Raw genomic sequence first — 13,499 nt, forward strand, 5'->3', positions numbered from 1 at the left:
ATGGCATGTATGCCCCCCCCCACATTATGGAAACACAGCACATGCACAGACCCAAAAAATTTTGACGACAATGATGATGATGATGATGATGATGATGATGATGAAAACTTTTTTGAAGTGCATTTTACAGTTCAGTTCAAGGATCAGTGGTACATCATTATAGAAAAGCCTTCGCATCCAGTACTCAGCGCAAGCAGCTGGGTACTGAGTGACTCTGTAAGAGAATTCATGATTATTGTCTTGTCATCCTTCAAGGCTTTACAGTGTGGAATTCTCAAGAGGTGTTTCACACTGTGAACACCTTACGTTTGAGGTGCTTAGGTGTGTTGTGCTTTCCCTTGAAAACTGTACTTCAAAGACTGAGTTTTCATATTTTTACCCCAGAATAATGAGCTGTTTGATAGAGCATTGTAAAAGAATTCTTAAATTAGACTACCTTTGTTTGCAGTCTAACCGTGGGCCAAGAACTTACCTTTTTTGTACTTTAATTTGTTCAGACACAAAATGAGAACATTAGGATCCATGAAATAGATCTGCTGTGAAGATTAGAAATACATATATTACACTGTGTCTCAAGCCCGAGATATGGAAAGTGCTTGCTAATAGGCACTCTCTGGTTTAGCCTAGGGACCACATGGGACAGCAAAGGTAGCTAATGAATTAGGCAGAATCTTGCTGATGTTCCCTCTCATTTGGTGACTACATAATAATAAAAAAAATTCTGTCTTTACTATTTTACTATTATTTGTATAGTATGAGGTATATAAAATAATGTTCATAAAATATAGAAATACTATTTTTTAAAAAATCAATGAAATTTATTACAAAAACTGGATTACAGATAAGGGTTTAGGAAATTGATTTTTTTTCTGTTTTACTCTGTGTGTGTGTGTGTGTGCGCGTGTGTGCGCACATGTGTGCTCATGTATATACATGTATGTGTGTGTGCTCACACAGATGCAGTAGCATACATGGAAGCAGGCAAGAGATATCATTCTCAGTGGCCATCCACCTTGGTTTGGTTTTGATGTTTGAGACAGAATTGCACACTGGCCTGCAGCTCACCAGCTTGGCTAGGCTGGCTGGCCAGGGAATCTCAGGGATCTACCTAACTCTGCCTCCCCGGCACTGGGATTATAAATGTGCACCACTATGCCATGGCTTTTTCACATGGGTTGGTGCAGCATGCATCCTACCAACTTACTATGTCCCCAGACCCAGGAAATACATAGTTTCTGTTACAAAACTCTTAACTTAGGCACTCTGCATTTATGTCATAATTGTATAACTCGGTCCTCTTGTGGGACTCCTAACAGCGAGAACAGGGGCTGTTTCTGACTCCTTTACTGGCTTTTGGGACCCTGCTCCTCATACTGGGCTGCCTGGTCCAGCCTTAATACATGGGGAGTTGCTTAGTCTTACTGCAAGTTGATATGCCATGTTTTGTTGATACTCATGGGAGACCTCCCTTTCCTAAGCAGAAACAGGAGGAGTAGATTGAGGGGAGGGGGACCAGAGGTGGGTGGAGGGACTAGGAGGAGAGGAGGGAGGATAAACTCAGTGCGATATAAAATAAATAAAAGAAAAAAAAGAAGTTATAATGTGAAAAATAAAAGAAACCGGTTAAATGAGTTATTTGTATATTCTAGCTTTGACGGCGGCATTCTTCGTTTCTCTGCAGGGCTTTCCAGGTGACTTTGGAGACAGAGGCCCTGCCGGTCTGGATGGTAGTCCTGTGAGTACCTTGTGATGGTCCATCCTGACAGTCTCACACCACTCATGCTCTGTGGCAACTGCATGTGGCATCCTTATGAGCGTATTCACAAACGACGCAGCTGGGCAGTTTCCACACCTCTGCACACACTCTAGTCTGTCACTTTTCAGTGTGAGAGATAACCCAGAGTTGTTTGGATAAACCTCCGTCGTGACAGTCATTAAAATCAATCACTTTAACCATGTTTGAGTCACTTGGGTAAATAGGACACAACACTGACCTTCATATGTGAAGGCACTAACTGTGCTCCTCAGTTCTGCACAGAGGTCTTCCGCTTGGGGTTATTCATGTCACTGTTCAGACTGGGGAAGAGATGCCATTCAAGAACTGTTGCATTGCCTCAGAAGAGCGGTGATGGTGTGCTGGGTTTCCACACTGCAGGATAGCATGCTGGGTTTCCAGGCTGCAGAATAGCGTGCTGGGTTTCCACGCTGCAGGACAGGTGCTGGGTTTCCACACTGCAGGATAGCGTGCTGGGTTTCCACACTGCAGGACAGTGTGCTGAGTTTCCACACTGCAGGGAAGTTGTTCTCACTTTTTCTCCTTCTGAAGAGTCTGTGCTGTATGCGTATTATTTTCGTCAGGTTTTCAAATTATTTGAATCAATGCAAAATTTGTGTATTCTAAATTGTGACTGATTCCTACATTTATACGCGTGTCAACATCACAAAGACTATAAACATACTTTCTTTTTAAAATTCTCTGTCCAAATTATCATTAGTTAGGAAAGCTGGTAGGTTTAGCTAAGGTTTTGCTTGTGTCTAAGCCATGGGATTTAAGAGAAAAATTAGAACTGAATCAGGTTAAGTTATTAAATATTTGAGTAATATTTTAAGTAGAATATTTACCAACTTTTTCATGCCCATAATTCTAGGGGTATCTAATTTCAAGTGTAATGAAGTAAGCATCATTAAGATTTTAAAATATATCTATTGTGTACTTACAGACCTCATATGAATCCATTATTTAATTGTTTGGCAATTTTATATCCCTGAGAGCTATTAAAGCTGGATTCACCATGTTTAAAACAGGCTCTGCAAAATATGTTCTTTATTTAAAATATATCATGATTATTCTTGAATATCATTTAAACCTTTAAATACAAAAGTAAAGTAGATGTTTTTAGTGCAATTTGTAGGGTTTTTTTTTTTCAATAATTTATCATGTCTGTGTTTCAAAATATAAGTTACAGTGTGGAGAGGGAGATCATTACTTTCCCTCGTTCCCTGTAAATTTAGTGACATTATGATTTTTATGATAAACAAAATCAGATATTATTTCTGTTTTAACATTAAAATAAAGGTAGAAATTTAAAGCAACGTTCTTCAAAAGATGTGACATTTTGGCCATCTGATAATACTCTTCTAAACTCTATATACCGACCATCTGTCCTTTCATGCAGGATACAGGCCAATATGTCTGTAATGTTGATTATTGATTTATTTTCTTCTTTATTAAGTACTTATAAGGCATAGAGAATTATATACCCTAACCTAGAGGGTAGTTTTAACATCTCAAAATACTTTTGAAAGAAGAAAATACTTTCTGCTTTTCAGTGGAAGCTAATTTTCACATTGTTTCCTAGAAATATGTGTCATCATTTCAGAAAATCCCTCAGCAGATTGCAATCAAAATGAACACATTTTGTACATTTTTTTCATAATAGGGGCTTGTAGGTGGCATTGGGCCTCCTGGATTTCCTGGTATTACAGTGAGTATCACTAAATGTTATTTTTATGAAATAGTTTATTACGTAATTTAAATTGTTAGATGTGCTTTAAATACTTAGTCAAATGAGTTTTCATGTTGTTGCTGTATGAACCCAACTTAAACATATTTCTCAAACAGACAGGAAAATTAGACTAGTAGTATAAAACAAAAAGATAACCACTGCTTCTGTGGTAAGCTAAAATGGCTTTCTTCTATAGATAATGTATGAATACATAGATAAATCTGTGACTGTCTTGATAAAGGCACTAGTAGGACTCAGTTTCTTTAAAAGTGTAAGATGTAGAAGAACCACTTCCTGTGAGAATCACCTTTACTACCCAGTTGAAGACCAACAGAGGCTCATGCTTTCTCTACCCACTTTTGGTGTGCCATGCTGTTGGTTACCATTGCTTTCTTAACTACTCTAGTGATATGCTCACCTGGGAGTATGGTCGGCATGGTTGAAAAGTCCAGAACTCGGTCCTTTCTACAATGCATTCATATGAACTTCTATGAATTGGCTGGTGGCTCCTTTGTCAAATATAATGAAGATGTGCTTTTGATCTCTTTCTTTGACTCAAAGGTTCTCTGCTGTCTATAGCTTTGTGGGTTATTCTTTTTTTTCACCCCTGGTGCTAGAGCCCAGACACCCTCAACTAGGTTCCCATGCATCTTCTGTCTGTTCAAGATTCTCCCAGCAGGGACTACAGTAGGTAGGGAACAGCAAAGGACCTTCGGGTTCCCCTGATGAGCTGAAACTCTCATAAAGTCATCATGCATTGCTTTTCAGAAGGCAATAACTTTCAGGACAAGAATTTGACACATAATTTCTGGAATGCTGACATAATGGTTCTGTATTTACTACCCCATTTTTACCTTATACTCTTCTGTTTCAGTGAGTTCTTCATAGCTTTTTTTCTCAATATCTCCTGATCCTAGTGATGATTCTTTTAGAATCACAAAAAAAGTAAAATGAGATATCATGAACTCAAAATGCATTCATCTCAAAGTGCTACATTAAGCATTTGGAGACAAATTTAACTAAGACAAAATTTAAGAATTCTATATTATTTGTGAAAAATAGCACAAAGAAAATCTTTTGGTTTGTAAAATGACTCTCCAGCATTAGATAATTTCTGAACAATTCCGAAATACCGAAATTTATTGTGTGTTTTAAGCTAATATCAGCTTTAAAGCTATGAACTTTGAATAAACTAACCACTGTAGTGACATGAATGACTGTTTCCTATTGACAAGTTTGAAATTGCAAGCAGTGATTGCCCTTGAATATTTATTAAGCTGGAAAGTATTACTCTTTGCTACTAACAGTCCCATACATTTCACGACTAAACACGTTGGGAATAATTTGTCTCTGATGTACTTCACAAACTTTAAGACTCTTCCAAAATTACCAGTGTCATGTTTTCCATTCTGAAATTTGTATCATGTAAATGTAGACTACTGCCCATGCAGTAAGGAAACTAGAACTCTAGAAATTGCTGTATAAAATAAAAATATATTTTAAAGTTAATTCCTTCAGTATCCACTCCACATTTTATATCAAAACTGTTACATCACATTTATTAGATTGAGTCTAGGGATAGGGTGGAAAATGGCACATGTGTCTGCTCTCCTGTAATGTACAGATTAAGAGACTGGGGGAGACATGTACTAAAGGATTTGGTACTGGTCATTCTATCTTCAAAGACTTGGAACATGTCATGAGCAAGAGCATGGCTGGGGGTGGGGAGTGGACATCCTGTGTGTGTGTAGGATGCAGAGGAAGAGGAAAAGGAGCAAGTGGATAAACACAGAGGGGGATCTAGATGTGTGGTGGGTATCTAAAAGAGGGGGCCATGATGCTAGCTTGATAATCCGAATTCTAGCTTGATAATCTGGTGACATTTTTAGAATCTCAGAAACAAAAGTTTCGGTTGTTGCTTTGCTTTTAGAGACGTGATTTCCCTGGATGAGAGCCCTGAGAGCGAACACACTCACTGTGAAGCCAAGGCTGGCCCCAGACTCCTGAGTGTTGGGTCTACTGGTCTCAGCCACTACACCTAGCTTTGAATTTTTGTTCTTTGTTGTTTTATAGCTGTCCTCTCACTATGTTGCTATGTTGTCCAGACTGATCTTGAATTCTCCAATCCACTTGCCTTATCCTTCAGAGTGGCTGTAGGTATAGGCATGTGCCAGCCACGGTTACATTTACAACTTTCTGACCATTTGGGAACTGTTGACAGAGGATTGAACTAAAGTGGTTATCGGGATGGAGAATGACAAGGAAGCCAGGACAGTTATGAGAAGTAAACTGAGGTCTCAACACCAGAAACCTGTCCTCTCCTGCCTAGCTACTGACCATTCTGCTCTTTACTAAACCATTCAGATGAGGTACAACACAGACACATCTTCACAGTGTACAAAAGATTATCCTATAACAGCTAATAATGAACAAAATAGAAAGCTAAGCTGGTTGATTAATATATTTGACTATTTGAGGGGAACTTAACACTAAAATATTTCTACAAGGTGTTAACCTGTCTGGAAAAAGCCACAATTGAATGTCATGAACAGAAGGAATATAAGAGCTCAGTGGAGGGAACAATCTGACTAGAGTAGACTCGGGTAGAGTCAGGAAGAAGGATGGGATGCCTAGAGTTTAAGAGTTGAGTATTGTTTTAAAAAAGAAGAAAAGTTGCCGGAACTGGGCAAAATGCTTTCAGTTCATTAACTTTTTTAACTGTACCATGCCCTCTTCCTAATCCTAGTAAGTGCTTAATGATATCTTCCTTACCATTCCTCAGGGAAGTGTTGGTCTTGCAGGACCGACTGGACCCCCGGGAGCTCCTGGCTCAATGGTATGGCTCTATTTGCTTATTGCTATTTCTCTTTAACTTCTCCATGATGTCACAAAATATCACCTTTTGTATTTTTAGGGCCTCTCAGGAAATAGAGGAGCACCTGGAATCAAAGGTGATAAGGTGACTTCAATATTATTAACATTTTCACAGAGATAATTCCTCCCCTCAGCTGGTTATTGTATTCATGTCAACAGAAATTATTAAATATTTTGGTTTTATTTATAAGGTCTAATTTGTACTATATTAGTTTTTCTAAGAAGTAGGTGAAAATCATAGAGTTTTTCTTCTATAATGAATACTTGCCTTCCTGTGTATCACCATGCTTATAATGCATTGTCTCTCTGTGAAATTGTGCTTCCTAGGGTGAACAAGGCATGGCAGGAGAGCCAGGAGAACCCGGGTATCCTGGAGACAAGGTACCTTTCACATCACTTATTTGATAAAAATGAAGAACTAAAAGCATTGATTCAAATAAAGGAGGACTTATTATTTCAGCCATGCATTTTGTAAGGATATGGTATCAATATGTTTAATTCTAAAACACACCCATGAATATTTGTAGAAGTATACAACTAGAAAGTTTTCTTTACCATAACATTTTCCCTCTAATTTCTTCTTCTAGGGCACCATTGGGTCACCAGGACCACCAGGGATAAGAGGAAAGTCAGGACCTTCAGTAGGTTTGAACCTTCACTTTGCTTTTTGTGATAAGCACAGAGTCTTGGTGCTGTTGATGATATTAGCAGGATGTATGGCATGAGGTGGATGCCTACCAGCCTCACATTCTCTCTCCTCAGTCTTAGGGGATAGCGGGCCCACAGGTTTTCAGCATGACTTCCATAGACTGATTCATACCCTGTGTCAACAACAAAGCCATAAAGAAAACAAGGAAAGCTTAAGTTAAAAATAGACCTCTGAATGTTTAAAATGGTAATGGTCTTACCTAAGCCTTATTCTTTAGGAAGTGCTAGGCATTGTTGTAAGGATTACATATCTGATTTAATAGTCACAACGATCCTATGAAGTTGGTACTATTTATTTTATAGATGAATGATATTAAGACAGAGAGTTAATTAACTTGCATGAGGTCCCATAGTTGGTCAGTGAACACCTGAGTGAACGTAGGTAATGAGGTATGCCACAGCCCAGACTCTATCATGGCACCATGCTGATTTAGAGCTTCATATTTTAAGGCTGTTTTAAGATGTTAATACTTACCAGGCAGTGGTGACATATACCTTTAATCCCAGCACTCAGTAGGTTGATCTCTGAGTTCAAGACCAGCCTGGTCTACAGCGTGAGTTCCAGAACAGCCAAGGCTACACAAAGCAACCCTGTCTTAAAAAAGAAAAAAAAAAGTTAATGTTGTTTGTAGCTATAAAAAAGTATCATAGATAGAAAATTGGATGTAGAATTAAAGTTCACAATAAAATATTAAAATTACATTTTCCTGAGCACTTTATTGGACTCTCTCTAATTCTACCCCCTTCTCTCAGGAAGCAGTGATGTGTTTCAGAATCTCACACAAACCATTTAGCACCTTGTGAATATTTCTCAGGAATTACTTAATCCAAAGAATACTTTTTACAGTTTGTTCAATGGCATGCAATGGATTATCTATTTTTATTTTCCATTAATCTAATTAACCATGTGCCCGTCCACCCTGAAGTTGAATCTTGACAACTCAGCAGTTCATAATAGGGCAGGAGAGTCAGTCAAGATGACAGCTAACAGATTAAACGAGCCTGAACTAAGCAACAGGGACTTCCTGGTGTCTGAGATGACTGGTAAAGAAGGCTAGAGCCTTTCTTTTTCTTCCTTTTTTGTATTTTGATGATTTTTAAAAATCTTTTGAAAGTCATAAGAAGTGACAGAACACAGTTACCTAAGTCAGATAACTAAAAATAAATCCAATATTATTGTCACATGCTCTACAGTTTGTATTGTAAGAACACTGAAGTCAACTTCAGGCTCACATTAGGCTAATCATTGCTAAGTTGCTCAGCCTCTGATCCAGTTTATACCATAGCATGCATATAACAGGAGAAATGAGTAATGAGACTAAGAGATAACAACATGAGTTTAAGTCCCAACTCTGACATTTGACCTTCTATAACCTTGGGTATCTAATCATCACAATGCCCAATTTCTTGTGTTTAAGATGAAAGTCAGATTATATTTTGCTTATGAATACTTCTCTAGTTTAAGAGAGAGAGACTTTACTGTGTATTGCCACTCTTTCTGTAGTCTAAGCTAAAAGAAGTCTGTTTTACCTTTAACACACTAACTTAATATTTTCTTCATAAAAGAAATCACAACAAATGCTAATAAAGTTTATTTCCGGTGAGGGACGAAAATGGTCTGAATGAGTTTTACTGACTCACTGTCCACCTTCCTGTACTATTCTAATAAAATAATTTAATGTCAGTGGGGATTCCATTACCAGGGAGATGGTTGACCTTTTGTAGTTTTACCAAACTTTGAGAAATATATGCTTTGAGCTCAAGACAGCTTAGACTCACAACTGACTTTAACAAGCGCTGGGGATATGACTCATTAAGTAAACTGTTGGCTGTGCAAAATGAGGACCCAAGTTCAAGCTCAACAGTGGTGTGTGTGTGTGTTTGTGATCTCAGTGGTGGGAGGCTGAGAAAGGATGATCCTGGGGCTTGTTTGACCACCAGCCTACCCTACTCAGCAAGACCCAGGTCTCAATGTGGGACCCTGTCTCAAAAGATAAGGTGGATGATGCCCCAGAATGACACCCAAGATTGACCTGTGGCTTACACATACACATGCATGTGCTCACTCATGCACACACATGCACACCCATATGAACACACACATATGATATATTAATGAGAGAATTTTTCTTTGGTGCCTAAACTCATTTCCATCTTACTAATACCAAGATATTTGGCCTGAAAACCTTCTTCAGTAAGGATAGGAGACTCCCTATTTTATGAAAATTTTTTTACACAAAATCAATGGACTGACTTATTAAGAAAAAAACTGCCTCACTTGGTGATGCAAGTTCATGTCTACCTAAAAGCTTTGTCTGCTGCCATGGAAGGAATGATTCTTGAGGTTGTCTTCCTCAGTCCTAGCTTGGGTTTTCTGTCATCTTAGGTCTTACTGGTTGCTCTGATTGCTTACAAGTGGATTTGAGTTATGACATGAAAGAATATTTTCCAGATGTAGGAATGGCCTGATGTGGAAGGTGTGTGCATTCTGGAACAGGGGAGGTTTTGTTCGGCAAGTTCAGAAATCAGGGAAAGCTACCACTCTGGAAGGGTCAGGAACCCTCCTCCCCCTGAGCGAGAGAAAACAAAGACTATTGTAGCATTTTTGTTTGTGTGTGTGTGTGTGTGTGTGTGTGTGTGTGTGTGTGTGTGTGTGTGTGTTTGTGTGTGTGTGGTGTGTGTGTGTGTGTGTGTGTGTGTGTGTGTGTGTGTGTGAGAGAGAGAGAGAGAGAGAGAGAGAGAGAGAGAGAGAGAGAGAGAGAGAACAACTCACAGGAGTCTTTTCTTTTCGTCTACCGTGTGATTTCCCCAGCATGTTGAACTCAGGCTACAAGGCTTGGTGGCAAGTGCTTTGGCCACTGGGCCATCTTGCTACCCCCTTAACATTTTTATACTGGAAGTTTCTTTATTGATGGAGATTTACTTGACACTGCACCATTCTGAAAGCTACTTGAAAATCTTCATAAAATATTTTATAAAGGAAAACTGACATCCACAGAAATATGGTAACTTAAGTTTTATAAAACAAATGATTATTATGAAATATTAGTACAATTGCTCCCCAATTTCTTTTTTAACATTTCCTGGTTAGTAAAGTCAAAGGCCTGAGGATATGCTGGTTTTTTTCTTGGGTGCTTCGTTAGCGTCCTAATTGGTTTTTGCCACTAGAGGGCGCCAGTGAGACCCACCCCATCACTAAGAGAGGCGCTTGTCCCTTTTAGACTTAAGACTCCTTGTACACTGACTCGGGTGGATTACAAGTTTGTTTCTGCCACTCAAAAATGAGCCTTTGCCAGAACCGTCTGGATTCTAGTGTGGCAGTTGTTCTGAACCTCTCATGTCAGAGGCCTTAGCACCGCGAAGGGAGCCAGTCAACATGGGAAGCTGCAGTCGTCGGGAAATGGGTTCCCTCATGCTGTATCCTGCAACTGATGTCCTCTTAGGCCGAGTTTAATCAGATGACAAGCTCAGGTGGAGGCTTAGAGGAAAGGCAGGAAACTCAGCAGTTTTCGTATGAAAGCGAGAGAGCTTCATACTCCTTCCCCTGGTCTACGCTGTTACCCTGACAGCCCCGGTGCCTTCTCTGGCTTCAGGGCACACGCTCTCCCCTTCCACCTTCTGCCCAGCTTTACAGCTTCAGTATGAATATCAAAAGGGCCTTCCAAAGTCCTGAAACCAAGTCCTCAACATTTAATTCCAGGATCAGAGTGATCTGGGAATTGCAGGGAAAGCCAGGTAAGGAACACGGGCAGGAAGTAGACAGTCCGTCACTGTCGCTTTGGTTAATTAGTGCTCATGATCCTCCGGTGTACCCTGGCTCTGCACTGTCCAGACACTATCTCCCTGAATCCTCACAATGACTCTGTAGCTTCATCATTGTCCTTCCTGTCCTTTAGATGAGACAGGGGAGATTTAGAGACACCTAGCCGCAAGGGTTTCAATCCAGTTGAGTCACAATTATTCCATCAAGCCGCTTACAGTAGCAAAGAAGAGAGAAAGTTTTAGAAGTGCCCTAGGACTCTGATTATAAAATGCAAACCCTCTTCTAAAACTTCCCACTGCTGCTTTATCATCCTGTCTCTGGAGAAACATACACACACATATGTACACACACACATATATACATGTGTATACACATACACACATACATGTTCACACATACGTGCCTGCACACACATGTGCATGCACATAAACAGACATGCACATACACATACATGCTCACATACACACATGCATGTACATGTATGGACATATACACACATATACGCACACATGCACATTTTCACACCTACACGTCTTTTGCCCGAGCCACCTGACTGGTGAATTTGTATAGCTAACATCAGCAGGTATGTACTGCACCACAGACATCAGATATAGGTAAGTTTCATGGTGACGCTGTGATGAGTGTGTGAAGTCTGAAGCCGGGGAAGGCGGCTGATACTCTTGGGCGTTGACAGGAAGTGATGGGAAGAGCGATCCGAAGACCTTACAAACTAAATCTCTGGAAAGTCGTCACAACTTTGTCTGACATGATGAATTAAATGCTGTTCAATTGCAAAATGCCAGATTCCACTTTCAGTTATGTTTATTACATTAATATTCTTATTTTGATTTTTCCCTCCCCTTTTAGGGACAACCAGGTGACCCAGGACCCCAGGGACCATCTGGCCCTCCAGGACCAGAGGTAAATCATTGATTAAAAGATAATACATTTGAAACAAAAAAATGATGAAAATTAAATTTCTTTTACAAAAACATGCTTTTTGTGGGGAGCTTGAGACAGATTCTTTCTGAAGTTTACCTATGAAGAGCAGTTTAGACTACATTTACCCCGTCAGGGATCCTAAGGAAACAGGAAATTGAATATGAATTGAAGTTCACGGGGCCAGAACACTTTCAAGCTTTGAATCCTTTTCAGAATGACAATGGGAATTTAATCTAAATTTATGTTTCATATGTGCTTAGCCAGAAGGTACATGTGTATAATGTTTTCCAGACCGCTGGCTTGTGAGTGGGACCCTCACAGAGAATCAGGTGTAGCTCATCCACTGGTGTAGCACATGTCATAGGATTTGGGAACATTTTGTATTCCAGGGTTTTTATTAGAGATGCAAACTCTGGACTGTCTGCATCTTTATTCTGATGAAATCCCAGCCGATTTGTCTTTTGTGAGTAGCTGGTCAATGATACAGAGTTAAGAATTGTAAACAAAATTGGAGCCGTAAACTCCACAGAATTAGTAATATGGAATGCTTCCAACTCTTGCTAAATGCATGGATCATTTGGACTTCACATCTAGAATAAGTGCAATTAAGCTTATAGTAGACATATCAAGTTTGTTTGTATATTCTTTAAAATGTTGAGTTTGGCTTCAGGCTTGGTATGGAACCACTCTTTTTCTTGAAAGCCTTCGTAGACCAGAAGCTCTGGGGGTAAAATGTTCTTGAATAATATCATAAATTGCAGACACTGTGTGAGATAAAGCTTCTGCATTTTCTCTTAGCTTCATAAATACACCCCAAGTCTAACTCAGAGTCACAAATGCAGCACAATGCCGAGAAAACAAGTTGACTTCTTAATAAGTAAACCAGAGTACTAACAACTCCCTGGTGGCGGAGCCCTAGGCAGCTTCCAGGACAGGACTGTACGATGGCTTCTCCTTGTGTGCAGACTAGAGGTCTTAGCCCACAGCGACTCTTCAGGGTTTGGTGATTTCTTTTGTTAGCTGATGTTATTTTTTTCTAATTTACAACACATTCATTAATGACAGATCAAAATCAAACATTACATTACACCTGGTTTTGTTGATAAGGAAGTAGTGGAGTGTGAAATGCAGCTGCATACTGGTGCTGTCCTGAGGACATTGTTTTGAGTGAGCAATTAAAGCTTGAGGTTAATAAAAGTTTGTTATTTATATGAACCTCTCCTCTTTTATTCCATCAAGTTTAGTGGAAGCTTTTCTGGAACAAAGAGGATTTGCCTGACTTCTTTCACCCAGGATGCAGAATCTAATTTCAATGAAATTATTTTAAACGAGTATTGTTCTTAGCCCACCTGCAAATTGCTGTAACTGAAGTTACAAGTAGCATCTGTCTTGGGGAGGGCTGCTCTGACTCTTGGATCACTGTTATTTTAATGACCTTCTTTTGTATAAAGTCTTTCCCTACTACCTCATCATCCAAAGATGATCATTTTTCCTGTTTCTTTGAAATTTTGTCATTTTCATCAACAGTTAAAACATTGTCCTCGTTATCTTTAATTCCACATTGCTTATGAAAGGTCCTGACAGCTAACTGCTCTGTTCTTCTTCATCACCTGCTTTATTTTCCAGAGATGTTAGTGGTAGTCTCTCAAGGATTAGTACAAGGTCATTTGAGGCAATTTAATGATTACAGTGTCTTCTAGCTCATA

At 39.3% G+C, this 13,499-nt stretch overlaps 1 protein-coding gene across 1 annotated transcript in view; it reads left to right on the forward strand.

Annotated features, from left to right (window-relative positions):
* Col24a1 (collagen type XXIV alpha 1 chain) overlaps positions 1-13,499 on the forward strand; it is a 293,451-nt gene that overhangs the window by 68,136 nt on the left and 211,816 nt on the right. Inside the window, exons 13-19 of the mRNA XM_059266384.1 lie at positions 1,682-1,735; positions 3,441-3,485; positions 6,289-6,342; positions 6,421-6,465; positions 6,708-6,761; positions 6,968-7,021; positions 11,719-11,772. Coding sequence (XP_059122367.1) covers positions 1,682-1,735; positions 3,441-3,485; positions 6,289-6,342; positions 6,421-6,465; positions 6,708-6,761; positions 6,968-7,021; positions 11,719-11,772 — 360 coding nt within the window. The remainder of the gene's footprint in view (positions 1-1,681; positions 1,736-3,440; positions 3,486-6,288; positions 6,343-6,420; positions 6,466-6,707; positions 6,762-6,967; positions 7,022-11,718; positions 11,773-13,499) is intronic.

The sequence above is a fragment of the Peromyscus eremicus genome, chromosome 6 (assembly GCF_949786415.1).
Source record: "Peromyscus eremicus chromosome 6, PerEre_H2_v1, whole genome shotgun sequence".
Taxonomy (NCBI): Eukaryota; Metazoa; Chordata; class Mammalia; order Rodentia; family Cricetidae; genus Peromyscus; species Peromyscus eremicus.